At 44.5% G+C, this 27,895-nt stretch overlaps 1 protein-coding gene and 1 long non-coding RNA gene across 2 annotated transcripts in view; one reads left to right on the top strand and one right to left on the bottom strand.

Annotated features, from left to right (window-relative positions):
- Window positions 1-695: 695 nt before the first annotated feature.
- Window positions 696-18,902, bottom strand: LOC102016112. Its single transcript, XR_001235600.1, has 3 exons — window positions 18,842-18,902; window positions 7,965-8,231; window positions 696-7,438 (listed from the first exon to the last, which is right to left on the bottom strand). It is a non-coding gene; the product is annotated as an uncharacterized LOC102016112 (long non-coding RNA).
- Window positions 18,677-27,895, top strand: part of Tshz2 (teashirt zinc finger homeobox 2) — a 259,142-nt gene continuing 249,923 nt past the window's right edge. The window contains exon 1 of the mRNA XM_005392287.2: window positions 18,677-19,490. Coding sequence (XP_005392344.1) covers window positions 19,451-19,490 — 40 coding nt within the window. The 5' untranslated portion in view covers window positions 18,677-19,450. The remainder of the gene's footprint in view (window positions 19,491-27,895) is intronic.

Genomic DNA, 27,895 nt, shown 5'->3' with positions numbered 1-27,895 from the left:
TAATGAGAGTGTGAAGGGAGCGACATTGCAGAACATTCCACCTGACGGGGACACAGATCACGGGAAGGGCATTCCCATAAAGCACAGAACACCTTCCCATCCCTTCCCACTCCTTCTCAGCCTCCAGCCCCAGTCCTCAATCTGACGTCTCATCTCTGAGTTTCCAGCTTCTGCTTTTCCAATGAATCATATTGTAATTGACTCATATTCATTCAATCATCAATTCATCAGTTTCTAAATTATTCATATAGCCAATGCTCATTGAATGAATAATTGCAGCTTAGATTTATTGGGATATTTCTACATAGTGGGTTTGTTGATGGTTTGATAACAGTAAGAACAGTATCAATATTTATTGAACATTTTCTGTGTCAGATACCATGATAAGAGCTGTATGGGCATTATCTCATTTATCTTCTCAAGCATTATCTGAAATATGGTGCTATTATTAACAGTATTTTTATATGATGGGAGCAATAACTTAAGAGAGTTTTTGAAAACTGCCCAAAGTCACTCAGCTAGTAAATTATAGAACCAGGGTTCAAGAGCATGTCTAGCTAATCTAACACACAACCTCTTAACACCGCATGGGGTAGCTTCAGTGGATCTAAACTTCCAGTCTGTAATTATCTTCCAGTAATGAATTAATAAGGAAGGTAGGTACTTGAACTATGTCATAAAGTATGGACAAGAAGACTAGTAATAATACAACCAATGATGCCTTTTATTCCAACTGAAAAAACACAGTAAACCAAACAATAAGGCAGAAACTCAGTATGGTCCAATTTTACTCACATAATTCATTGAAAGGACATTAATATATTTAACATATAATCCTCAGTTAGACAAAGCTAAATGATGAGTTACAAATTTTACCATTGAAAATGATAGAAACCCAACTCAAATTGCTTGCAAAATAACGGAATGTATAGTCTTGTGTCCCCAAAAAGATGAAAGGCAGAAGAAGCTTCAGGTCCAGCTGGAACTAGTATCCTCAAGGATGAGCCTTTTACTTCATTTTTCACGTTCTGTCTTTCACAGTATTTTTTGCCTCTTTTGGCCTCAAGAGATCCCACCACCAACTGCAGGGTTTTCATTTTAGTAACAAGGACACTACTCAAATCTTCACATCTTCATATCACACAGATTCCAGACAAAATGCGCCCCACTTCCGTGGTTCTCAAGAAAAAAAAATAAACCTTTTTATGCCCAGAACCCTAGCAAACTTCTCTACAGATCCTGGCTCTGACTAAGTTTTGCCCATCTTCAGTCCAGTCCTGGTTGCCAGAGGAGAGTGGCGGGGAGGTTATCAGCCTTAGCCAGTCCCTGAGAGGTTATGGATCCACACCACAAGAATGCCATTGTTGAGCACAACAAAGAATAAACTTCCCAAACCCTAAATGGTATTATCTAAAGGAGCAAGATGGACAGAAGTTAGGCAGAAAGTACAACTCGGGCCCTTTAGACCCAATACTTCAGTTTTTTTTTTTTTTTTAATTGTCGAATGCCTAAACATATCTCCCAGAAGCACACAGTAGCTCAATTCAGCACTGCACTAAAATGGAAATTTTACCTTATTCATTACCATATTGGAAGCACTTTCTAAACCAAATGCAGCATTTCTTTAACATGAGTACATGTGGTATTTCTTTTCTTCTTCAAGTGCTTCAGAAGCCCCAACCTTCAAAATGTCTCGAATATGATTATCATCATTGCTCTCCTTTATATCAGTTTTGTCTCATGCATAAACAAAAGGTATCAACATGCAACATTTCAATTAAAGTCAGATTAACTACTGTGTTTCTTTATGGGTGGTATTTCAACTGCAGTTTGCTCTGTGTTGTTTATTCGACAAATGTGTTTGGCATGTGTAAACTGCTGTGAATCACTTTTCTTTTTGTGACATTTAGGGCAGGAGAAAAACTGCATGGCTCTGTCAATGACACAGCTCACTACAAGTGGCAATACAGGAATTTGAAATTCTTAAACGCCTTAGCATTTCCCCTTCTAGCCAGATTACAGATCACAGAAGAGTGATATTCTGGGGGATTTGAACCAATCTGAGAACAGGAGTAGAATTTTTACAAAACAAATGTATGTATAAATTAGCACTCTCTCTTCTTTTTCACATAAATAGCAATACTAATAGATCCATAGTGTGAGATACGGGAAAAGGTGCTATGTTCTACAACCAGTTATCTTGTCAGGGCCAGGCAGGATTAAGCCACCCGATCAGTTCAGGCCTCAGCACTGTGCGGAAGCTCTGGCTCTATCAGTTGAAGGAATGCGTGTTTCTTGTCTGGAGAAGGGAACTGGAGTTTGCATGCTTTTGTGCAAAGGGATTGGGGAGAGAGACAGAGAGAGACACAACAGGCTGAACAGGGCATAAGTGTCTGCCTCAGTCTTCACCATTCCTTTGGCCCATAGCCAACGCATTCTATTTATACCTTCCTGGATCCAACAGTAACTGAGTCGTGGGCTTTTATATACAGAAGTCACCAAGGGTAAATAATTTATTGACTCTTTAACCCAATACCCTTCAAACATTTTTCCAACATATAATTAGTAAGGGTAGAAAGAATCTGATTTTATAAGGTTTTTTTTTTTTTTTTCAAAATCAAAGCTAATTAAAATTTTACAACCATTGGTGAAAGAGAATCATGATTCAAAACTAAGGTGGCAAAATGTAACTTTTCTTCAGTCTTGGTTTCTTTGGAAGTCTCTTGTGATGTTTAGTGAACCATACAGTTTGTGACATATATGCACACAGGTTTAAAATGCACAGTATTAATCACGCTCCTTATAAATCACAACACTGCGTACGTTACGTGGTTTGTGCATTTCTTCTAACCACAGTTGCCATCTTTAAGCTGGTGACAAACGCAGTGTATGTTGGTCACAAAAATTCTAGCAAAAGTAATCCAATGTGATGTTTTTGTGTCTCTGCCTGTTTCATGATGCCATGACATGTGTTTTCATCAGAGTGCCCCACACTTTATCAGTACCTTCCCAACCCCTCCTACTAGGGTTTCTACGTTCACTATGGATTGATGCCCACCTGACGCACCCCATTATCCATAGCTGTGGCAGAACAGGAAGGCAGGCTACAGATGTATCAAGGGGTCACAAAGTGCCTGCATGCAAGGACCTGACATTGGAAAATTAGCACCACGGGATTAAGACTGGTCCACTATATTTTAATAAGTGGTACACAGTCCCGTTGATTGCTGTTTTCATTGCACACTCAGTTGTGATTGTCTAATTTGGGAGTCAGCAAACTACTGGCCAACCCAGCCAACTGCCTGTTTTTGTAAATAAAGTTTTATTGGTACACAACCACACCCATTCATTCATGTATGGTCTATGGCTTCTTTTGCACTGCACCAGCAGAGTTGGGCTGCAATGGGAAATATCTACTGTGTGGACCTCTCACTTAATTCTCTAAAATAATAGAAAAATGTTATTGCTTGTTGCATACATGCAGTTTCTTTCAATGATTAGGTCCCCAGATATAAGCTCCAGTGTTTCCGGTTCAAGAAGGACCCTGGTGACACTTGTAATCATCAGTTCACTGCCCATCTTCAGACTAAAGCTGCCTGGGGACCTCTCCTGGATCTGACTGTAGCAAGCAGGAATGCTTTTGACTCTATGTAACAGAATACTGTAACTGTGCCTTGAGCAATGAAGAGCTGAGTTCTCTCACCTAGCAAAAAAATCTGGATGGGTATGAGTCTAGGTTCATCATAGGCCTAGAGATTCTGCCTAGGTCACATGATGGTGACTCCAGAATTCGACTGTTCTTTTTGTTCTATTAGGCTCAACCTGCTGATTTTTCTTCATACATGTCAGATCTTTTGCATCCACTCCAGACACCCCATCCTCATACCTGCTTTCCAAGCAGAATAGAAATTATGAGCACAAAGGTTTCTCTCCAACAGCTATGGCTTTTTAACCCTGAAGGGAAACCTCCAGCAGACTCTGCCATTCTGTGTCACTGAATAGAGTGCTCACATCTCTTCCAACATGTGTTGCTGCCGTGTCCTCATGGAGGAGAACAAAATCGGGAGCTAATGGCTATTACACAGCAGCATGCTGAACGGTAGGTGAATGCGTGATGGGTGACTAGGTAAGTTACAGACAAAGTCTTTCCAATTTAGTTTAATCCAGCACCAACAGAGAATGGCACGAGAAGGTGTCCTTGGTGATAAAACTGCTGGGAGCAGTCGCTTTGTCTTAACTTTTCATTTTGCAATGAGAAATGTGAGATGTCCAAGTGGAACATAAGACATTAGGGCATAGCTTCCTCCCAACTGTCCCACATCCACGCCCCAACTTTCTAGGAACAACTCCCTAATTTGAGGAACCAGCTCTCTCAGACAATGTGATTTAAATGAATCAGGCTTCAGCCCTGGCCCCAGGAGAGGACATCAGTCCCAGATTGGTGGTGTTTCACCCCCCAATCTCAGTGCGTGGTTCAAAGGCTGAAGTAGACCCTGGTAACACAACCAGGTGGGTGCAAAGGCCTTGCAGGTGCTGCAGGGATGAGGCTGCCAGTGGAAACTGTGGGGAAGCCAGGTTGAGTGAAGCCCACACAGAGAAAATCAGCGGCCCATGATGAGCAAGAGTCTGGTCATAACTGTGCCTGAACTAGGTATTTCATCTTTCTATTTAAACTAACAGAAAGCCCAACTCAATGGCGCTAAGCCATAAAGAAAATTGTTTTTGACTCATTTAACTATAAGCCTAGACACTGGCAGATTTACTCCAGAGTGTTTATCCACTGGATGAATGGTGTCATCCAGATCCTGGGTTTTTATTTTTGTTCTTATTTCTTTTCTTCATCTCTCTGCTTTACTTTACTCTAAGGCAGCTTCCTCCTCCCCCTGGTTATAAAGTAGCTGCCAGCAATGACTTTTCCCCTCCAGGTTCAGCAAAAGAAAGCAGGTGAAATTTCTGACATTGCACTTCCTTGGACCCTTGCCTTCTCAAGAAACAGTCACTATGATCAGTAAGGGAATGAAGTGTCCTGATTGGCAGAAGCCCTGAACTAGGGAGAAGTCCTACTTCCCCAGAGGTACAGAGGTCAAATAAGAAAAAGATACCCCAGGATATCTGAGCTGTATCAGAAAGCATCAGTGGAGTGAGTGCTAGAAGGAAAAGTAACATTAAAAATTATCAATGCCAGGACTTCTGCGTTGTCTACTGCCAACATTTTTCCTTTTTTTTCTTAGACCAATGTGATTTAATTTTCCTTTCTTTGTAACCAAAGGGGATTCATTGGTGGTTGTATTAGCTTTTTATTACTGGGACAAAATACCTGAAGATATCAACATATAAGAACAAAGATTTATTTTGGCTCACGGTTCCAGAAGTTTCAGTCCATGGTTAGTTGCTCTGTTGCTCTTGGGCCTGGGGTCAGGCAGAAATATCATGGCAGAAAGGTGTGATAGAGGCTCAACTCATGGTGCCCAGGAAGTGGAGGGAGAGTGAAAGGCTCAGAGACAAAAGGGCTGGGAACAAAATGTGACTCCCAACCTAACATGCTCGTCACCCACTATCTTCAACTGGTTCCCACCTCCTGTTTCTGTCACTTCCTGGTAATTCCATCAAATTATGACTCCATCAATGGATTAATCCACTGATGAAGTTAGAATGATCATGACTGAATCATTTTCCAAAAGCTTGATCCAAACCATAGCAACCTTGATAAATGTAGCTGGGAATAAACAAGCCATCCTTCAACCATACCACCTGCGAATCCGTATCTTCTTTCTATTTTAACTCTTCTCTTTGGAACTTTTCAGATCTTAATATGCTGTACAATTTATTTCATGTATTGTCTCACCCATTAATGATTAACCTCCAGAAGAGCAGAGAATGGAGTCTGAGCTTTTGCTGCCTATGTCTAAATGAATAGTTGGCCCCATAACATGTGCCCAGTAAAAAAAAAAAAAAGCTGTTGAAGGAATGAATGAGTGAATGAGTGAGTGAATGTCCAAATGAATACATCCATGTATATAGAAGAGGAATGGCCTTCAAAGATCAACCAATTTAATCTATAGAGTTAGCTCTGAGATCTTAGGCTCTGGAGAGCAAATCCAGTGCACACTGTATGCCTCCGTCCTGCACCACGACAGTCACTCATCAGCCAGCTTCTGCCGTTGTCCACGGCACCACTTGTTTGCCTCAATTTATCTCTTTTCCTCAAGCCCCTGAGTATTTACATTTCTTGATGTGTGCCTTGCCTACATATTTAGATTCCAGTTCTTTGCATTTACAACCCAATAAAGGAGCCAATGACCTTCTGCGGGATTACTGTATTCACACGGGGATTTTCAGCTTTTCTCCTCGCTCTCTCCCTATGTCCTGTGTCTCCTTTCATATTTTTCACCACATGCTTCTGGGAAGTTCCACCCCTTCAGTCCCAAAGTGTGCAGTAGGAACCAAAATACATCCCACTTTTTATACCAATGGCAGCTTGCTGCAGTGGTTCCCTTGCTGCAGTGGCTGGCTAGTTGCAAGTGCCTCGCTTGAGCAACATTCAAGGGATCCAGAGCCTTCTGATGCCCAAGTGGGCTGTGCATTGAGAGCTCTCCTTGGAAATACCATGCCTCTCAGGCACACATGGTAGCCAGGTGCGGCTTGCCCAGCTGGGCTCCATCTTGCAACTTCTAATGAATCTTCCAGCTGGACCTGGGTCATAGCTCTTGCAAATTCTTTACTTCTGCAGGGCTGCTGATCTCAGGCATGGCCAGGTAGGGGTGATTTAAGGACTTGATGATCCTTCCACAAATGTCCCTGAAATCCTCCCCTTTTAAGGTATCACCAACTGTTTTGTGCCATAAAAAACCTCATGGAACAGGACATTTCATGCAAACAAGCAGCTATCTGAGCTACTGTGCTTTGTGAGTGCAACAACGAGCTCATAATTCAAAGGTTTGACTTCAGAAAATTCAAAGAAATACAGATATTTGAAGAGTACATTTCTAAGTCAAAGTTTTAATTTTGAAAAAATCCTCCTCTCGCTTACTTGTTGTGTCAGCTTGAACAAGTGACTGGAATCAGTGTTTCTCCAGTGTGGTCTCTAGGGCAGCAGTAACGGCAGTAACCTGGGAACTTTTTAAAATGGAAATCTTGAGGCCCCAGCCCAGACCCAGAAATTCTGGAAGGAACCCAGCGCCCTGTGCACTGCAGTTTGAAAACCACTGCCAAACCCTCCAACCTGAGCTCCTTTGTATAACACATGCAAGTAACAATACCTTGCTCCACACGGTTGTTGTGTGGATTACACTCGATAGCTCTTGCATGTCAGGCATTTAGTATAGCCCTGGGCACTTCGTCTGTGTTCAATATGTGACGGCTGCAATTAATGTTGTTATTATTATTGGATTTCTTTTCTAGGTGACCCACGAATCAGCTCAGGAGTTGGCATGCCTACCTGTGGAACAATAAAGAGGGAAGATATTTTAACATTAATCATTATAACAATAGCTAATTTATCGAGCTCCACCCCTGTGCCAAGCGGCTAATCACTTCACAAACATTGCATTCGATGCTCATTAGACAAAAACTCTAAGTGAAAAGTGCACTCATCCCCCCCTTTCACAGCTGAGGAAACGTGCTGGAAGAACTTCAGTAAGTAGTCCACAACAACGCAGACCTTGAGAAGGACAGCAAGCACCCGCAGCTCGGGTTAGCGGTGAGTCACCACCTGACACCCCAGAGGGGTCTGCAGAGGGTGCTGTGGAGGTGACCATATTTGCACCCACAGTATTAGTTTGGAAATCTCAGTGAGAGGCTGAAGATGTGGCTTAGTGGTAAAGCATTTGCCTAGTGTGTGCAAAGCTCTCGGTTCAATCCCTGGCCCGGAAAAAAAAAAAAAAAAAAAAAAAAGAATAAAATAAAAATTCATTGATATCACATATTCACTGCAATGCAAATATCAACATGATGGCTATAATTACAGAAGATTCGAGGTCAAGTTTTTGCTTGAAATGATTTCTTTTTGACAGTCTCAGAGTCAGAAGGACACTGTAGCTGTCCTCCTTGAAGTCTCCCATGGCTCTTAATTTCTGCCAAGTCCAGGATGGGGAATAACTTGTTGGACAGAACTGAAAAGACAGCTCAATGTATGGATCAGAGTTGTTCTTTTGGGCGGCAATTTTGGGGTCCTTTCCACCGGAATCCAAAGGATGGGATACAGTCAACTATTCATTAGTCCAGAGTGTCAACTGCAAAAAAAAGAAAAAAACTAAAGTCTTCTTTGCCCAGAAAAGGTAAATCTTTAAGTGCAAATTAAAAGGAGGAAATGTGGCCTGTAATTATTGTTAAGTACATGTTAGAATTTGTGCTTCCTAATATGGGCCTTTGGTCCCTGACAAATGCTAAACGCATGCCATTTTTCAATACCACACAAAACTCTGGCACATAAAACACCAATGACATCCTATAAAACAATTTTTTTAAATGGGTAAAATTATATGTATATCAAATGAATTTCAGAATGAGCCAGTGAATTTATGAAATGAGTACATTTAACCCATCAAAATGATGTTTCGGGGTAAAATACATGTTTATTCAGTGCAAAGTACTCATTTTATCCCAGAGAATGTGTAAGGGAACAAAACCCAGAGGTTTCTTTATTTAAAGAAAAACCACTAACTTTGTCTTCCGTTTGAGAGTGTCTGCCTGAACCTTAGAGGTTGGATCCCAGAGATGTTATGCAAGGTTTGGTTTACTGCACAACTGCCCACTGTCCCTACAATGACAGTATCGACATTAGTACCACCAAGCAGACACGAGTTTTGGCTTCTGCCTTTGATTTTATTTTCTCCCCTCTTGCTAGCCCGCCCCAGCTGGCTCTTGAAAGGCCTTCTGTTCTGTCAGCCGTGATGACATCTGCTGGCGGACACAGGAAGTCATAAATCTGTAGGTTCCCTCTCAACCAAACCTTGTTAATGCTGCCATTTATCACAGGGGCTGGGACGCCGTCTCTGGAGGGCCGGGCGCAGAGTCCATTTTCTCCCGTAGCCCTTTCCCAGGAGAGCAACCATCTTCACAGCAGCCGCTTTTTCATCTCAAGTTCGCAGACCTGAAAGTCGAGCCCATGCAAAGCCCACCAAGAGCTCGCAGCTTTTGGAAAGAAGCCACAACTGCAGGCAACAGTAGGCTCCCCTTGATGCCCTGGGACGGAAGCAGGGCAATCCTAATGAGGATCCGTCCTCCCCGACTGTTGCTGGGAGAGGATGGCAGCCCCCCTGTTCGGTGTTGCTTTCGGGGCAAACCTTACAGCAGGGGGAGTTGAAGGGGGATTATTAAAGAGGGTTACTGAACTTTGGTTCTGAACAAATGCAGGTCACGCCTATGTTACACTGCTGAAAAGCCTCTTGTAGCCCGAGCCCTGACTCAAGACCTTTACTACCCGGGGTGCGTTCTCGCTTTGGTGACTGAAGGTGGGGTCCCTGGGTCAGCTGCCACAGCCTCCCCTGTCAGAACTGGTTAGAAAGGCAGCCCCTTGGACAGGCACAAGTGCCACTTAATCAGAAGCCACATTTTCAACAAGCACGCATACACATACACACATACACACACACTCAGACATTTCCTGTGCATACCACAGTCTCTGCCCTTGTGTTCCACAACCTCGTGTCTCACTTGCCCCACTTGGCAACTAGACCAGATCATCCTGCTCCTGGGGACTGCCCTGTGTCCTGCAGGGTGATCAGCATTCTCCCAAGGTTTGCCAACCACAAAGGCCTACCCACTAGGCACCAGCTACCCCCTGGGGCATGACAACCCCACAGGCTTCCTGGCACTCTCAGGTGGTCCCTGGAGGAGGGAGGGCAACCTCACCCTTTTGGGGTCCCAGAAATGCAAAATGTGGTCTTTGGACCTGAAGCTTCAGGGTCATCTAGAAGACGGTTGGAAATGCATGTTGTAGTCAGACGTGGTGGTGCATGCCTGTAAACCCAGCACTCTGAGAGGCTGAGGCAGGAGGATCCCAAGTTCAAATCTAGCCTGAACTACTTACTGTGACCCTGACTCAAAATTTAAATAGGGCTAAAGGTGCAGCTTAGTGACAAGGTCCTGGGTTCAATTCCCAGGACCATCGCCAAAAGAAAAACCAAAACGCATTCTCAGATCACTTAGCTTCCCCACTGCCAGAGACCTGCAAAAGCGGGAGTTCCACAGGTGGAGCCCAGCAATCTGTTTAACTCCCTGGGGGATAACGTGCACACATAAGATTCTTCAGCTGCGCATGTGAGCAGGGCAAGGCAGTGGAGTAAATAAGCAGGCAGTCGGTGACCCAGGGGGACACAGCATAACCCAGAAGGAGCAGTGGGCGGCGATGCAGGGTACAGGCACCAGTGCCACACCAGGAGGATCTGAATCCACACTTCTGCATTCAGTATCTCTAACGTTGGGGAAGTTCCCTAACCTGTGCATGCCTCAGTCTCCTCATATGCACAATCGAAACAACCACAGGCTGTACCTCACCAGTGTTTAAGGATGGGTACATTTCTATGTCCAAGCGCATACAGCGGTCGAGTGCTCCGTAAGTGTCATCTTGCGTGTTACCGTTACTGCCCTTGGTCTGTCCTGCCCCTATAAGAGCCAGGTAGGGGTGTTGTTCCCTGCCGCGCCCCCTGCAGGCAGACAGAAGACCCTGCAGGCCTGGCGTGGAGTAGGTGCTCAGTGTGTGCTGGTGGAAAAGGCAGTACAGGACTGACAGAGCTTCCCTGGGCACTTCTGTAAGTCGATGTCCCTGCAAATACAGCTAAAATGAGCTTAACCTTTACTATAGATTAGACTGGACCTCAGATCTGAAAGCACTTCGTAAACAATAGTCAATCAGCAACTGCTTATACAAAGGCGAATAAGGAGGACGTGCTTCCCAGGGATCACCCTGTATCTGGCGTGCTCAGTGTCTTATATTTGTTCATAGCATTCTTTCTACAACTCTAATTGAGTCAGTGATAAGATTATCCCCATTTCACAGAAGAGAAAACTGAGACCCAGAGAGGTTAGAGAACATGCTCAAGCTAGAAAATACTTTTCTAAATGCTGAACTCTCTGAACCCAAATCCACACCTACCTTTCTTCCATGATGCCTACCTGGCCTTCACACAGTGACCCCATGTCTTAGGATTTCTAGGACTATCCTAATTTTCAAATTGTGCCCCCACGTTTTGCTTAAGGACATACCCATACATGTCAGAGCATGTGCCTGATTTTGCTCAAAATCTCCAGCTGTGATAATAATGAGAACTCCGCTCCACCGCCCTAGTAGGGACCCCGCCAGGGAGAAAGAAAAGAGGCCCCGTGTCCCAAATGACCACACACATGGGGACAGAGGAGGCTGACAAACTCGGGAAGACAAAAGACTCAGAAGCAAGAACTATGCAAGTCCTCGTAAACCAGACGAGAGAGAGCACCAACAGCACCTCAGAGCTACACAAGGTGGACCTCTGGGTCTGGCGCTCCGCTGAGAAGCGGGGACTCTGCATCGAGTGCAGCTCCTCTCCTTGCCTTCGTGAGGGCCACGGTCTTGGCACGCTGATGCAGAAGACACTGTCACGGCTTCACTTAGCCGTGGAGCTGTAGCTGCCAGCAACATCGTGGCCCCTCTGGCTGCACGGAGGGTCAGGAGCAGCCCTGGACCCCGAGGCCAGCAGGAGAAGCTTGGTAAATACCCCCGCTCTCTCGCCTTTGGGAGGGACACGTCAGAAGGAGCATAATCAACACCAACACCCTCCGCTGCCACACCCCAATCCGACTACCTTCCCTTCCTTGCTTTCCTGCTCTGACTGGGGGTTTCTAGCATCATTTCCCAAATAAACTACTTGCAAGTACACTTGATTTCAGGGTCCCCGAATCTTTATCACAGGGAAGCAAGAGCAAGACAGACGTGGAGAGAGGGCTTGGCGAGGTCCCAGACTCTCCAGCCGTCTCCAATCTCCAGGCTGTGGGTTCCTCAGCCTCGTTGGCCAGCCCCACAAGGGTTGAGAAAGGACGAGCTGTACTGTTGGGCGCAACCTGCATTGGAGACAAGTCACTTTGACATAATCCCAGCAAGCAGGGGGAGAATCTCATGAAATTTTCAGGACAATAGGATGCTTAATGCCTAATCATAAGAGATAAGACATGCTCTGGATAAGACAGAAAGGTGTTCTGAGAGGGAATTATATCATTCTCTATTTGCTTCTGAGAGTTGAGGGGCACCTTTGGGCACACAGTTCTAATGAGTCCAGGAAGCAGAGCTTGATGCACAGTCGAGGTGGCATAAAAATATACCAGAGCCCAGGACTTAAAGGCTGCCCATCACACGGTGCCCAGGCTGTTCTGCTCCTTACTTTCACTTAGTGTCTTCCTGTCCTTAATGAAGTTGAGCAACGGATTACGGGGCTGGAGACTTGGTCTTGATTCTTCCGCAGCAGCAAAACACTGTCACGAGCCATAAGTAGCCAAGTCCCAGGGAGAAATGTGATCTATGTGAAATCCAACAGCTCCCTATCCCCAACCTGCACACTCAGCAATCGCCCTGTTTAAAATATACATAGTGCTTAACTGCGGTTGCAAAATTCTACACCTAGCCCAATCACGATAGTTTGTCAAACGAGACCCTGATAACTTTTGGAGGATTTATTCCTAGAAGCAAGCTGGCCAGTGCCTCTAGCATCGACAAACTTTATTGTCATCAACCTTGACTGCTTTTAGAAAACACATTTCCACCCAGTAGAACAAGACATAGTTTTCCCTGTGTTGGGGAGCAAACTGTCTCTAATGGAGTAGGTGATTTCAGAAAAATACATAAATGAATTACCCCTTGTCAGCAGCTGAAAGGATAAAACTCAAACTTGACGTGAGGACCAAGCTTCTCTGTGATAGAACCCGAGCCAGCCCATCTCCCCTCACCATGTCTGCTTTCCTCTCCCTGGCTGTACCTTCCCTTCCAATTTCCAACTCTGCTTCCTGGTTGGCTGCTTCCGCATATCAGTTTCCGCAATGCCTTCTCAGAGGTCCTTTTCCTGTCCCTAGCTCTCAAGTGAGTTGCATTCGCCACCCCGTGACCCCACTGGAATTGCCTCCTACCACTCTCCCTGACCCAGGATTGCCCTAGCCAGCTCCCTGACAGTGTGAGGCAGTACCAGGTGTCACATGGGGGGTGTGGGACATCACCTGAGATTGCTACCTGGAAGCTTCCACAGAATACCAGGGGGAGAGACATCTCAAACAACTGCAACTACTTAAGAGAAAGGAAATGAATTATATTCTCGAGAGCAAAATCATATGGTACCCTGGCTCTCAAACTTTACCACACATGGAATCCCTCGGGAGCTTTAAAAAATCCTGATGGCTGGATCCTACACCACAGCCTGATGTAATGGCTCCAGGGTGAGACACAGCCTTTGGGATTTTTTTTCAAGCTACCTAGTTGATTATAATATGCAGCAAAGTTTGAACACACCACCTTTTCTTCTTGAGGCATCGTGTATGTACAAAGAACCACACAAATCAGAAGTGTACAATGAATGAATTTCCAGATTGAATGCACTGAAGTAACCAGAACCCTGATTAAGAATAATCTCACCCCCTCAGAAGCCACCAAGGCCCGCTTTCCCAGGTGACCACTATCCCGACACCCAAGCATAAATGGGTTCTCCTTGCTAGGGTACTTCCACATGTGGGGTCATACCCCACCTTGAGTCTCTGTGCTGTAAGGTAATATGGATTAGAGAAGTGTGGACCACATTCGATCACCTTGGGAGGGCTTCCTGGAAGAGGCGGTATTTAACAGAATGTGAAGGAGACAGTAGATTAGTGAGAGAAGTGGTAAAAAGGGCAGAGAAGTTGATGAAGGATGACAGCATCCATCTAAAAAATAGCAAACAGGCAAAAAAGCGATAGACCTATAGCTAACAAAAATTATGTGGGCCTAAGTTGCTTTTTTTCGTGTTGTTTTGTTGTTGTTGTTGTTGTTGTTTTGGTTTTTTTCCAGTACTGGGAATTGAACTCATGACCTCATGCTTGCCAGGCAGGCGGTATGCCACTGAGCTAAATCCCCAGCCCCGTAAGGTGTTTTTAAAGTACCTCCTTCCTTGCAAATATCCCTACCTGGGTATTCTGTCCACTGAACTTGGGAACATAGAGATAAATCAAGCTTATAGTTCAATTAGAGGAGATAAGTAAGAAACAGGAAAATACATGGAAAAAATGCTCACAAAGCAGGAGAGATAGGGTGGGCACCAGAGGGGACCTCTGAGTTTAAAAACAGATTTGGAGAAAGAATCTTGTTGGAGGGGAGGTGAGTACAGATATCATCCCAGAGGATGGCCGGGCGGTGGTGGAGACAGGCCCATCCACTCTGGAGGCTCCCAGGTGCCCTGGTATCTGGGAAGAGCCCTGCACGCAGTAGGCATTCAGCAAGAGTCTGCTTTCATCTCACTAGCTTAGAGTCCAGGGGTATGACAGGCAACTGTATAACAATCCAAATGACCCCTCTGTGTAAAGTGTGCTAAATGGGGAATTCACAGGCATCCAGAGACCCCAAGAAGCCCTTTCAACTGAGTCTTCTGAGGAAACCCACCATTAGATTTGCTTTGTGTTCCTTGCATGCAATAAATCTCCCCAGACTCGACTCACTTGATACAAAAACCCAACTTTTGTGTAGGAAAGGTTTTCATACCTGGTACCTTATCAACATCACCTGACAACCGCAAAATTTTCAGATTTTCTGACCTCAACCTGGGATCTAATTTAGTAAGTCTGAGGAGGGGCTTGGGCTACTTTAACTTAAAAAAGAGAATAGTAGTAATAACATTCCCCAGGTGATTCTGATCCTCCTCCAGTGTGTGTACAGCTCTTCCGGAAGATGTGGTTGAGTCATGCCAATCAGTTCATGCCCTTACATATCCCAAAGTTTGAGTGCAGGATCCCAGGAAACTACATTCCTTAAGACTTAACTATAGCATTATTGTAAGATGTTAATTCTTGGAAGAAGTTTCCCAAAGAGCTGGTGCTGGTGGTTTAACACAGTGCTTTGCCAATACTAGTAATGCGTGTGGCAGTTTTTCACATTCTGCCACCATTTCTCACCCACCTGTACCTCACATCCTCTTTCCTGTCCCTTAAATGTATTTATTTTTTTGAGAGCCAAATAATGTGTTTAAACTTCAGATTGCTGCCACAAATGGAGCGAAGTGTCTTTCACTAAAATAGAAAGTAACCCTAAAGTGAACTCAAGGAAAACAAACTGCTCTGTAAAAGTTCAGCTACACAGACTTGCTACATCCCAAGCCTCTGAGTCTGAGACCTGTGATATCTTGATTAAGAATATAAGTGAGCAAGTGTTCTGGGTAGAGAAGATGCCGAACCCTAAATGGAGACTTTCAAATTAAAAAGTAATTGAAAGGGAATAACTTTCTCACTGTGTGATTCAGTGTTATTTAGCATTCTATCTACACCACTCAAAAACATCTGAGTGTCATCATGTTATGCATCCCACCGGCATAGCCAGAATCTTTTTTGCTGATAAATAAACTAACTGTTCTACTTTAGTAGCAATAAGAAAAAATACAAATTACCATAAGAACATTCCAGAAGTATGGGCTCAGCAATACATAGGTGGCCAGTCAAAAGATAGGTGTTGCAGAGGGACTAGGACACACTCATTGCATCACCAGCTGTTAAGGACCAGGAGGAAGTGGAGGTAAAATTCTGTGAATGTTGAAGAGAAACTGCAAGAAATTCCACAGCTCAGATGCAACTACTATTTTTCTCTTTATTCCCCCCAAGACTAGGTCTAGCTGCCAGATTCACACTTCTCTTGTCCCCAGCATTTGGATGTCATTATAATAGAAGCTTTTGGGGGAGAGGGCCTTACCTCGTGCATTATGCCTGGGGCCCCTCAAATGTACAGCGGGTGTTTGTCAAGGAATGGCCTGAGTGTAATACAAACATTAGATCAATGGGCCTGAAGCTCTTGGAGAACATGCAAATTCATGGGGAAGCTCCCTGAAGCCCCCATCGTCCTTCTGCCTTCTGTTCAAGGCTGAAGTCTATACCCCATGACTCCATAACTTTGTGGTTTCTTATCTACAAGACTGAGGTTTTGCACAATAGGCTACAGTCCCTAGCACAGTGCCCTGTAAGGGTTTACTGAGTAATTAGAATGCGTAATCTTTAGCTGACGTTGCCAGCGGTGAAATGGGATTTGTCTCTGCCTCAGTAGCCAAAGGACTAGGCTGGGATTAGGTGGGGTTGCTTGTGGGTGGAGGCCATCTGAGGACAGGTGACTTAGCAACTTGTGCTGCACTTCTGAGGTGGAGAAGCATGTGTGGATGTGAAAAGTGATTAAACAGCACTTTGCAAACAGTGACAATGACACATTGTGGTTGACAAGTAAGATGGAGAAAGCTGAGTTTCCTACAGCCCAGGAGAATTGTTACCAAAGATAACAGTGGACCGAGTCATTCCTGGCCAGTGCCCAGGAGGGAGGGCAAAGGTGGTAGGTACGTGGGTTATGCATAGGAGGTGTCTCAGGCCATACCAGTAAGGTCTCAGTTTCCATGGGGATGGGGATGGGAAGATAAGGAACAGGATGGGTAAAAGTTCATCCCAGTACCCACAAGGACAGCATCACCCCATGAGGCCCTAAATTATATGAATATCTCAGGATGACTTGGTTTCGGAGCTAGCAGATTTGTCAGATTCCCAGAGGGAAAAAAGGTCCCTTTTTGGCAGAAGGTCTCAAACTGTGGGGCCTGGTGTTGCTGGTTCAAAACGCAGATTCCTGGTCCTTTACCCTGAATTTCTGATATGGAAAGTCTAAGGCATTGGTACTCAGTCAGGGCCAGTTTTGCTCCCAGAGGAGCCTGGGCAATGTGTGGCGACAATGTTTATTGTTATGACTGCGGTGGGTGGGTCTTGCATCCAGCAGGTAATCGCTAGGCTGCTGTGAAACATTCTACCTCACGCAGGACAGCCCCTTCCAACAACGAGATCTCTGGCGAAGAGTATTAATAGCGCTGAGGTTAGAAAACTTTGTTCCAACGTAAGGACCAGCCAGCCATGTGCATTTTAAGAGGGGTTTGGGGGTGGGGGCAGTGCAGAAAGCAAATGCTTCTAAGGTTGCCTGTCTTTGTAAGGTCAGGGCATCTGCATGAGAGTTTCTTCCTTACCTAACTCCTTCTCCACATGTAAAAGTCAGTTTTGACTCGACTATCCACAGGAAGTCCCACCTGCTCACCATCCTTCGGTTCTCCAAGCCCAGGTTCACTATGGTCCAAAGCGCACCTCTTCTCTGCCTATGACCCTTGCTTCTTAGCTATCTGTCACTCTCACTGGAAGGAGAGCTCCATAAGGGCAGGGTTCAGGTTCTACCATTCAGAGATGGGTCCAAGACACCTGGAAAGGTCCTGGTAAGAGCCTTCAGGGATAAAGGCTGGCTACAATCTGTCCAGGTGCATGTCTCCATCGAACCCCAGCAGTGCTCCGTTTTCCCACCTTCATGGAGTTTATCACTCTGAAATTAGGATGTATGTGCAGTTCTTGAGTCTTCTTTCACTGCACAAATGTTTTAGGGAAGCCTGACTATGAGTCGTAAGCTTTGTCATCATTGGAGGTAATTACAGAACAAAAGAGGCAGAAATCCCTCCTCCCAGCGCAGCTCATATTCTAGAGGGGATCTCAGACAATTAACCAAATAGAAAACTGAATACATGTGCCACATCGAGAAGCCCATTGGGGAAAAATAAAATGGAGAAATGAGATGGGGTGCATATGAAACGATAAATAAGGTGGGCCTTAGGGAGAGTGTGACATTTAAGCAATGGGACATGGGGGGATTCATGCACTGTCCCCCATTAGGATATAAACACCAAAGGACCAGGACTCTTCCTTTCTCTGTGGCTATTGTGTCTCCTGGACAGGTACAGAGTAGGTGCTCAATAAATGTTGCTTAAAGGAAATAAAACCACTGTACCCATTAGACTATCAGAGTGGCCTCTGTAGGAGGCAGATTTTATTTGAAGACCACCTTGAATTATCAAGGCAGTAGGCAGAACAGGAGAACTAAAGTTAAGCAGGAAGGTGAGCAGGACATTTTGCGGATCCAGTTAAGACTGGAAGTGCGGGAGTTCCTCCCTGGATAAGGTCCCCTCCCCTGCCCCAAGCAAAGCTAGGTTGTGCCCCTCCCCATGTTGGCACTGGTGCCATCTTCCAAGTTTAACCAGCGCCCTGCTCCGCGGGCTTCCCATCCCTTCCCTGATCCCCTCCGTCCTGCTCCCCGCCCCCATCCTGCTCCGGAGGGGTGTCCCGGCTAGGATGGGGGGCACGGTCCCCATCAGCAGGGAGAGCCCCTCCAGAGCGTGGCAGGCCTGGGCGCTCTGCCCCAGCCCCTCTGCCCGGCGGGACACTGGCCCTTTAATAGACTCCCTCTGCCTGCCGCTCTGCGGCTGGGGAGTAAATTTCTCCCTGTCATCAGGTCGCGGGGAGAGGAGGAGGAGGAGGAGTTTGTTAATGTTCAGTTTGTTCAGCGGGATCGATGTTTGCTGGCATCGCCTCGCCCTGCCTTGTGTGTGTGAGAGCGAGTGTGAGTGTGAGTGTGTGTGTGTGTGTGTGTGAGAGAGAGAGAGTGTGTGTGTGTGAGTGTGCGTGTGTGCGCATGTGGGGGGTGTGAGTGTGTGTGGGAGAGGAAGCGAGAGTGCGTGCGTGTGTCTGTGTGTGTCTGCGTGTGAGTGAGTGAGTGAGTGGATTCCAGATTTTCTGTCTTTCCCAAACCCGCTCCTGTCCTCTCGCATATCACTCACAGACGGAGATCTGACAGCAGCCACAAACCCACCGTGAGTGATCGTGATCGCTCCGCGCGGATCCGCCATCGAGACCGAGGAGGAGGAGGAGAGGAGGTGGAGGAGGAGGAGGAGGGGAAGAGGAGGAGGAGGAAGAAGAAGAAGAAAAAGAAGAAACCCACTACCTTCCCGGGATTGCTTTTTCTCGTCCTTATCTTTACGCGCGCGTGTGCGTGTGGCGCGTGTGCGCCCGCCGTCCTTTCCATCTGAACCCGGTCTTGGATGTTTAATAAAGAAATCAAGTGTCTCACCAGTCACCACAAAAAAAAAGCAAAAACAAATATATATATATATACATCCAAAAGCCAAAACAAAAACAGAGAGAGGAAAAAAACCCAAAACAAACAAACAAACAAGGCAGAACCAACCTCCACTGCGAGCCAGCCGGCACCAGCCACCGTGTCTGCCGCCCGGAGAGGGGGGTCTCCGGCCCGTGGTGGCGGAGTTGCAGGGGGGATCGTCAGGGGGACAGAGGCCGAGTGACGTCCTAGGAGCCACCGGGCAAGACACGGAGGAGACCCAGAGAGGCGAGAGAGACAGCGGGCCCCGCGCGCGGCTCGGGGCTGGGGCGCCAGAAGTGGGACTGGAGCGAAAGTAGAGCGATGCCAAGGAGGAAACAGCAGGCACCCAAGCGGGCAGCAGGTAAGAGACGCGGCTCCGCTCGCTCGGGGCTGCCCAGCCGGCCGCCCCGCGCCCTGCGCCCTGCGCGCCGAGCTCCTCGCCCGCCCTCCTTGCCCCGGGGTGCCCCGGGACGCCACCCCGTTCAGCTTTCGGGGGAGTTTGCTCCCGGTGCCCCTCTAATCACTCCATCCTCTCTCGCCTTCTCAGCTCTCCCAAATCCTCCCCTTTCCAGGCGCCGGGTGGGTGGGGGGGAGCTATCCCACCAAGCCTTCCCTCCTTAAACTTTTTTTCCTCCACCCTCTACCCCACCCCTAACTTTTCTCCCGGTCTGTTCTCGTCTCTGGAGCCAGAGTCCGGTTGAGCATTCGGGGTGCGGAATAGGGAGACAGCCCCTCCACCCGCTTGGCCCTCCGCGTGGTCAGTGCCAGCAGCTCCTGGCCTCCAGGGACAGCGTCTCCCCTCGCAGGGGCTTGGGGCGCTGAAGTGGGAGGCTTGCCCGAGCCCCGGGCTGCAGGGCTGCGGGCTGGCTTTGGGGCTAGCAATAGGAGTTTAGCTTTGATCGCCAAGGTAGAAAAAGCACCCCAGGAAGGGGACCAACAAACCTCTGAATGTTTTCTAAAAGGATCCATGCTTGGGAATCTATTCAACCCTCTTCTCTTCTCTTTAAAAAAAAAAAAAGATAGAAAAAGGTGGAAGGGGAGGATGCCCCTTTGGAAATTTAAGCATTTCTGGATTTTCTTCGCCCAGAGAGAGTTGCAAACTTCATGTGCAGATTGATTTGCGTGATGGGAGCTATCCCACCTGAATCCTTACTTACCCCACCCAAGCAGGGACAGGTTAATGGATCTGTACGATAGATCTTCCAAGGGATTTCTTTTTTTTCCTTTTGGGTTGCTTAATTGCTTTTTTAATAGTATGCTGGGGTTTTGTTTCTCGGAAGTGTAATATGAAAGTTCATTTTTCTCCTGCCAGACCCACCCACTGAAAAATCAGCTTTCCACTTGATTGCTAGTTTTGATTTGACATTTGATTGATCACCTGTCATCTCACTGGCTTTGATCTATTCATTCTTGATATATATCAATAAATCACTCACCATGGTAACTCAGAGTGCCAGTGACGCAAGCCTTGCCCTCTATATTCAGAGCCAGACATGCACAATTATTATCTTGTTTGGCTTTTCATGTGGGCGTTTTAATTTCTTTGTGTCTTTTAGTTGAATCAGGGCTTTAGCAAAAAAGTTTAAGTTTTGTTGCTTTTCTTCCCTTGGCTCTCCCTGGCTTCGCTTCTTGTTTTAGGCAACATTAGTTAAGGCTGGACCTCTGCAATCCCACCACCACATTTTATTCTGTTCCAACTGGAAAACACAGAGAGAAGTTTGGTGGAACACTTTGGTAAACTTTGCAAAGTCACCCTTAGGAGAAACTCAAAGTTAATTGCAAATCTAGGGAAAGTGAGTATTTGTGTCTCCACATGCTGGACCACCACGCTCATCCTGTAGTGTGACCTGATCCCAGCCCGAATGGCAGTCGCGTCCTTTGAAATACCTACATTATCTTTGCTTCTGAGTACGAAATTGCTTCCGTAACCATTTGTAGGTTGGTTAGAGGCTGGCGTGTGGAAATAGCACTTATAAAGCTTGGACTCGTTTATTTTTAAAATTATTTCCCTAAGAGCAAAATATTTAAAGCAGTTTCACTACCTATATATTTGTAACTTGCTGAGGCCATGAAGTATTTTCTTTTGGCTTTTTTCAACTCTAGCTACCTCTTTTGAAAACAATAGCTCCCTTATTTTTTTTTCTTTTGAAACTTAGACTACTTTACAATCTGACAGTGTTAAGAGTGTGGAATGGCCTTCCAGACCCAGGAAGAGTAAGCCTGTTTCATCCAGTCCTCGCAACATGAGTTTAAGTGTAGCTAGATTATTTGAGATAACAGCCTTATTGTTGTCCCTAAAGAGAACCCTGGGCTATCATCCAGCAAGAAGTGATACTGCCCTGAAAATTACTTTTTTTCCTTGTTGTTCCGGTAAAGGCCATCAACAACTAGACAGTAATTTAAATTACCAGAATGACGGAACATGTCTTCTTTGGTGAGCTCATTACAAAAAGTGCTTTGCTCAGAATTGCACTACTTTGATTATAATTATCCTCTGACCAATGAGGATCCAGGTGTATATACCATAATACTGTATCACATTATTTAAATTAGATCCTTTCATTAAGCTGGTATCTATTGGTGTTGGCTAATCTGTTTATTGTAGTGTGTGTGTGTGTGCGTGTGTATGTGTGTGTGTTTTAGAAACTTGTAACTGTAGTTTCAGTTTTCTGGCCTACTATATTCATAGTGTCTGTTTTCATGATTTATTTTTACTGGAAGAAGTGGAAATCTCTTTCAAGCTGAAATGGACTAATTCATTTTATATACAGTGAAGCCCCTCTAATGATATTTATTTGCTCTCATATTAATAAAGCAGATAGTTTTTCCTGCAGTATTTTCCCCCTCATCTGAGGTCATCAGCACCCTACTCTGTTTTACCAGAGGTGGTTACTCACAAGCAAAGTTACCCACTCCAGGACCCTTTAGGCAATGAACATCCAAGAAAGGGGGACTCTAAGATTGTGGCTATCCTAACTTTTATCACTGCTTAAAATTAAATACAAGGCACAACTGTAAGTAATTACTCCCATGGACTGATGTTGAAAGCTTGATTTCTAGCTTGATTAATGAATAATGGAAGATAGAAAAAGGCTGACAGTGAATCAGAGGCCCTCCTGCAGCTCTTTCTCCCAGGAACTGGTCAGAGACTATTAGATTCCTTTGCATTTTTCGTTTCAAGTTCCCTGTTTCAAGGAATCAATTACAAAACTTTCTAATAAAGTAGCTTTCTAAATAGGACCAACAGGATGATATTATAAGTGATAAGGAATTTTAGTCTTTATTTGTTATATTCCTCCCCCTGCAGGAGGAAGGGATGTGAGGAAACGGCAGAGTCAGAACATTTCCCTCCGAAACGTTATTCTCCCTGGCTTCCTGAAGCTATGCTATTCTACCATACTATTACTTAAAGCAAGAAAAAAAAAAGTTTAGAAAGCAACCCACAGTACCCCAGGGGTTTGCATTTGTGTGTGTGCTTGACTTGCTTCCTTGACATATATTTCACTTGCCATTAAAATGCATCCACTCTCACCTGAAAATATTTCAGGATTCTATACCAGTACTTACCCCCCTCTTCATTTTAGGGAAGATGGCAGGAAGGTAAAGTAAAACAGAATAGCCCTTTGATTTGTTTGCATGTTGTCAGATGTAGAGTGCTTAAATTTTTTAAAATTGTAGACATACTCTAATTCTTTTCTTTCCAGTGGTCTGTACCTCAGACACTGTCCACATGCATGTGTAATATAGCTTTCATTTCCCCACCCTGAACTATTGTGTTTATATTAATGCCAGCCAGTCACAACGGAACACAAAGTCTTTTTTGATCATGGGCGCCTGAATATCTAATATGTACGTAAGTCATACAGTTCAGCCTGTGCTCCTCAAAACGATTAGATGCTTCCTTCTTGCTGACTTTCAGAAGCTTTCTGATGCTCCCGACCTGTGGAGAGTCTTGCAGGAAAGAACAGCTCCCTCGATTTATTTTGTTTATTTAATATGGAGATGAATAATGCAGATTTTGTTTTCATGAATGTCCTTGTGTGGCAGTAAACATTAGACGATTAGCAATCATTACTTAAAAGTTGCAATTTGCACCTTAATAGCACAGGTTTATTTACATGGGAAACATATTCAGCAGGGACAGTACTGAACACGGCAGTGGAGTGGAAATGACCTGGGAGACATCCTTTCCTACCTCATGGCAGTGAAGACTCTGGATTAATGGGTGAGGTTCTAGAAACTGAAAGAGTAGGGGAGGGAAGGGCTCAAGCTGCTCAAGGTGAAGTTTACCTTTAATTTATTAGCAAGTGGGAAAAGACTCAAAAAACTAGGAACAAACGGGGTAGTTTCACTATCCTCAGTTTGTTTAAACATACTTCCAAAAGACAAGTTCATATCATGAACATTTAAATATCTCATGCTATAGATCCTTTTGCTTACCCCAAGACAAATGGCAAATATAAACACTCACACACAATAAAGTCCAAAGGGTCTCAGCAATACAAACTCCTCTAGCTGTTACTGTTATTTAGGGCAGATCCCTGAAACGGGAAAAACAAGGCACCTAGAAATCGCTTTGTCCACACAGTGTTCTGGAGCTGAAATTGATTGCATACGTGGCCCTTTCTTTCCCCACGCGCTTCCTGACTTTCTTCTCCTGCCTCCCGCCTCACCCTTAAAGACCCAGATTGGATGGGACATCTCAAAAGCCCATTTGTTTTAGGCATTTATTGATTTCATTTTCAATCTGCCATATCAGGACATAATGCACTAACTCTAATCAGCAGATTGCAGGTGACAGGGAGTTCTAGCGGAAACCAGGTAAGGTAAGCCAGAGGGGCTCTGGGAAACTTCTCCACAGCCAAAGCTCTGAAGCTTGGGGGTTTGGACATTGGAGGCTGCTTTTAAGAAGGGTAGAAACATTCCTCAGAATTCTCTAGTACTTTTTTCCCACCGCTTCATGTTTTATTTTTCTCACTTAGTTACCTTGATTCCTATGGCTACACTTGGGAAAGATTCACACCAACAAATACCTCCTAGGCATCTGTAGGAGACCTGTCCCGGAAGCATCTTGATTTTTGTCACATTCTCCACCAGAGGTTTATGCTTTCATTTCATCCCAGCTGACTTCTCACTCACTTGAGAGGATCTCCCCAACTGGATAATCCCTGGGTTGGTCTATTTCTCTTCTCAGTGGCTTGGGAATTGTGCTCTTGATTGAACAGGTATAAAGGGACTCAGTCTGGCATTATTTAAGACCAAAGAAACGAGGGACCTCTGCTCATCACTGACACTGAGCTCAGGAAAATCAGGGAAGAGGAAGCCCTAAGCCCTAAGCCGTGTGTTCTTGTCTGTGATGGGTCTACGATTAGCTGCCGTGAGTTAAATGTCCAAAAGCAGCTTTCCTCCCCACCGTACTTGTACTATTCATTTTCTGTAGCAATATCATCATTTGGGAGGACTCGGACACTATTGCAAAGGCAATGCCTGTGTCCACCCAGGTCCCTTTTAAAAAACACAGAATTGCCTAACAAATTCTATATTAAGACCAGGCATACACAGAGTATCATTTTCATTTGATGCGAAGTAGTTGGAAATACATTAAACTAACAGTTAGAAAATGTCTGGCATCGCTTCCCTGAAGCAGTGCTTTTTCATTACATATTTAATTACAATCAAATTGAACGACTTTTAGAAAAAAATCACAGTGGTATTAAAAGAAGCTCGGCATACAAATAATTTTATTGCTTTGCAAGTTGAGAACACTGTTGTATTTTTATTTCTTTGGGAGAAATTTATTTTAATTTTCTAATGTTGTGATAAATACAGAATGTCTTTTACTGTAGTCTATAATCAAGGAAACCTCAGATGCTACCTTCACGGACTCTTCCCCCGATAGAAGAAAATTTTATATCTAGTTTCAGTAATTTGTAACAGATTGTACTGTGCTTTTAAAAAATGTTTAAGTTTCACAAGTTTCATTTAAAGTTAGAAATTCTTGGGATCATAGGCAAGCAGCTCTTCAATTATAAAGGGACTTAGTTGTCCTATCCACATAAAAAATCACCCTATTCGGGGTGACTTTTTGATTACTGGAATATTGCAAGAAAGAAAAGTACTGTATCTTTATGGGCTTCTAAAATATAGCATCATTTTCAATGGATTTATCTTCTCTCCTCTCTCTCACACACACACACACATACACACATACACATACAAACACACATACATTTCTGCCCTTTCAGTCTGTTTTAGGAACTTTTTTCACATAGATAGGAGTAGCATTTAAAGTGGATTTCAGGGTACACCAGGCCATGGAAATATATAAAAATAACAACTAGAGATTTCAGAGTCCAACTGTCCATTGCTACAAACTGCAAACTAACAGGAAGGTATCTCTGCCAACACACGGTTCTGCCCTTAACTTGTGCACTAGTGGGGAGTGTCTCTAGCATGTGGCTGTGTTCTTCTTGCTCATTTTATCTGAGAAATCACCACAAGAGTATCAGACTCAGATCCTATCCGAGGATGTCATGCACATACACAGACACACAGAAAAGAATGCTGAGATGTAAGTGGGAATTGCGATGTATTTGTTTCCAGTGTAAACTCCACTGATGAAATGATGAAATCTTTTAGAGGTATTTGGAAGTCATTAAAATGACCACTTGGAATTTCCAGTTGTTGCTTCTCTCAGTCTTTTGCATTCTCTCTCTATCAAAAAGATATCCCCTGGGTATCCTCAGTACCATGAATGTCAAAGCAATGCCTGAGATTATTTGGAATTTTAGAAATTGAAATCCAAGAGGCACAGTTAGATAATCCTATTATTTATATATCAGTATTATTTAGCTACGCTTAACAACAGGGAAAGGCACAATGCAGAACTTTTAGCGATAATGAGCTTAGAGAAATTACACAGGGAAAAAAACCTGGATCATTTTTGAGAGCATTTGTCTTGAATTTGGCTCATCTGAGTGAGAGTTCTCTTTCCACCTGTCTTATTTTAGAAACAATTTCAGTATCCCTAAAGTACCTTGTACCCCAACCTAAAACTAGGTCTACTGAGTTCTCTCTGGTTCCACAAGAGGTAGGGTTTTATTAGGCATACCCCCGTCTTTTTTTTTTTTTTCATAACTATAATAAGCAAATGTGAGCACACAAAAGGAATCCATGAGGAAACCCAAAACGATAGCTAGCTCGGGGTTCAAGATTGAAAACTTGGTTTCATCAAGATAACAGGAAAATAACATTTCATTTTAACTACACATCTCCTCTTCACAAATGATGAGCAGTGAAGCAGGGAAGATTTTTAAAGGAGATTTTTAGCTCTTTGCCTCTCTCTGTCCAAAGACTAATTTAATTCAAAGGCTATAGTGTCCATTGATGCTAAAGGAAAAACCTCACACCTCCATACAGGTGCTGGGAAAGACGGCTTCAGCGATATAAAAATTAAGATCATGGAGCTTCATTAGTTAAGTGCTTTCAGAACTGAATGAATTTTCTGAAACCACCCTGAGCTTTTCTCTTAAAGCCACCTCTGTGGAAATTATATAGTTTAGATATTAAGGTGGACAGACCACAGTGGCTGTTTTTAATAAAAATAGTTACAAATGACAGAAAGAGAGGTAAACCAAGTTAGCTGTAACTATTCTGTTGGCAATGAATTTGCAAGGAGCATTCATCACACTTTCCTGTACCTCGAGAAATCCATGATATGCATCTGGTGACAGGGGAGACACAAATATGCGACAGAGGTCAAGGTCGTCTATAGGGGAAATGACTTATGTAAAGAAGAGCAACAGCATATAAATATTTCTATACACACGGCAATGGGGCTTCCTTTAAATCACTTCCATTTATCAGATCTTGGAATTTTCTATGTATTTAGGAGCCTCTCTCTAACACCCCAGGGACGTATGAATAGCGGCTGGGCCAAGATGATGCTATAGAAAAGAGTTAAATGTTTTCCATGCCTTCAGTGCCATTTGATAGAGAAGAGCCAAAGTGAAAAGCTGTAAGTGCGTCTGATAGCAGAACTGCCTTCGGCTATTTTCTTTTATTAGAAAGTTGGGTACACTGCTTTGCTTGCATGGCTTCTTGTTTTCTCCCTCGGGATTAGAATTTTGGATTGTGCATGGGGTGATGGAATAAGAGGAAGTGACTTGGTTTGGGTTGCTGCTTTGTTCCATGCTGGTAATGTAGCTCTGAGCAAGAAGATAAACCTAGGTGAGTCATAGGGAAAGAATGAGGGATTTGGAGTCAGGCCCATCTGAGTTCAGATCTCTAGGTCTACTGTGTGTTGGCTGGATCAAGTAGACTGTTCAAATCCTTACCCCTCTACTTTTTAATCTATAAAATGGAAGCAATCGTAGGTCTGATGCCCCAGGTTTGTGGAAAGGATTTATGCGGGTAGGGCTGAGAAACCGTTATATGCCACATGGGTATGTGGGAACAGTGTATTTTTGCTGTAAATAGCCAGACCATGAGAATTTATACCAGAAGGGACATGAGCAGCCCACTGATTATCATGGGTCCAAGGATGCAAGGAATTGAAAGAAATAATAATGGTGCATTTTGATATTTAAAACTGGAAATACAATAGCCAAAGTGAACATTTAGTTCTGAGGCAGACTCATGCGGGCTGTCTGAAGCCTTGTGGAAGCTCAAAAATGTTCTTCTCGGGCTGGGGATTTAGCTCAGCGGCAAAAGCGCCTGCCTGGCAAGCGCAAGGTCGTGAGTTCGGTTCCTGGTACCGGAGAAAAA

This window comes from Chinchilla lanigera, unplaced genomic scaffold, assembly GCF_000276665.1.
Source record: "Chinchilla lanigera isolate Chin_1 unplaced genomic scaffold, ChiLan1.0 scaffold00044, whole genome shotgun sequence".
NCBI classification, from domain to species: domain Eukaryota; kingdom Metazoa; phylum Chordata; class Mammalia; order Rodentia; family Chinchillidae; genus Chinchilla; species Chinchilla lanigera.
The sequence above is the reverse complement of the archived record's forward strand: the minus strand, read 5'-3'. Positions and strand labels throughout refer to the sequence as shown.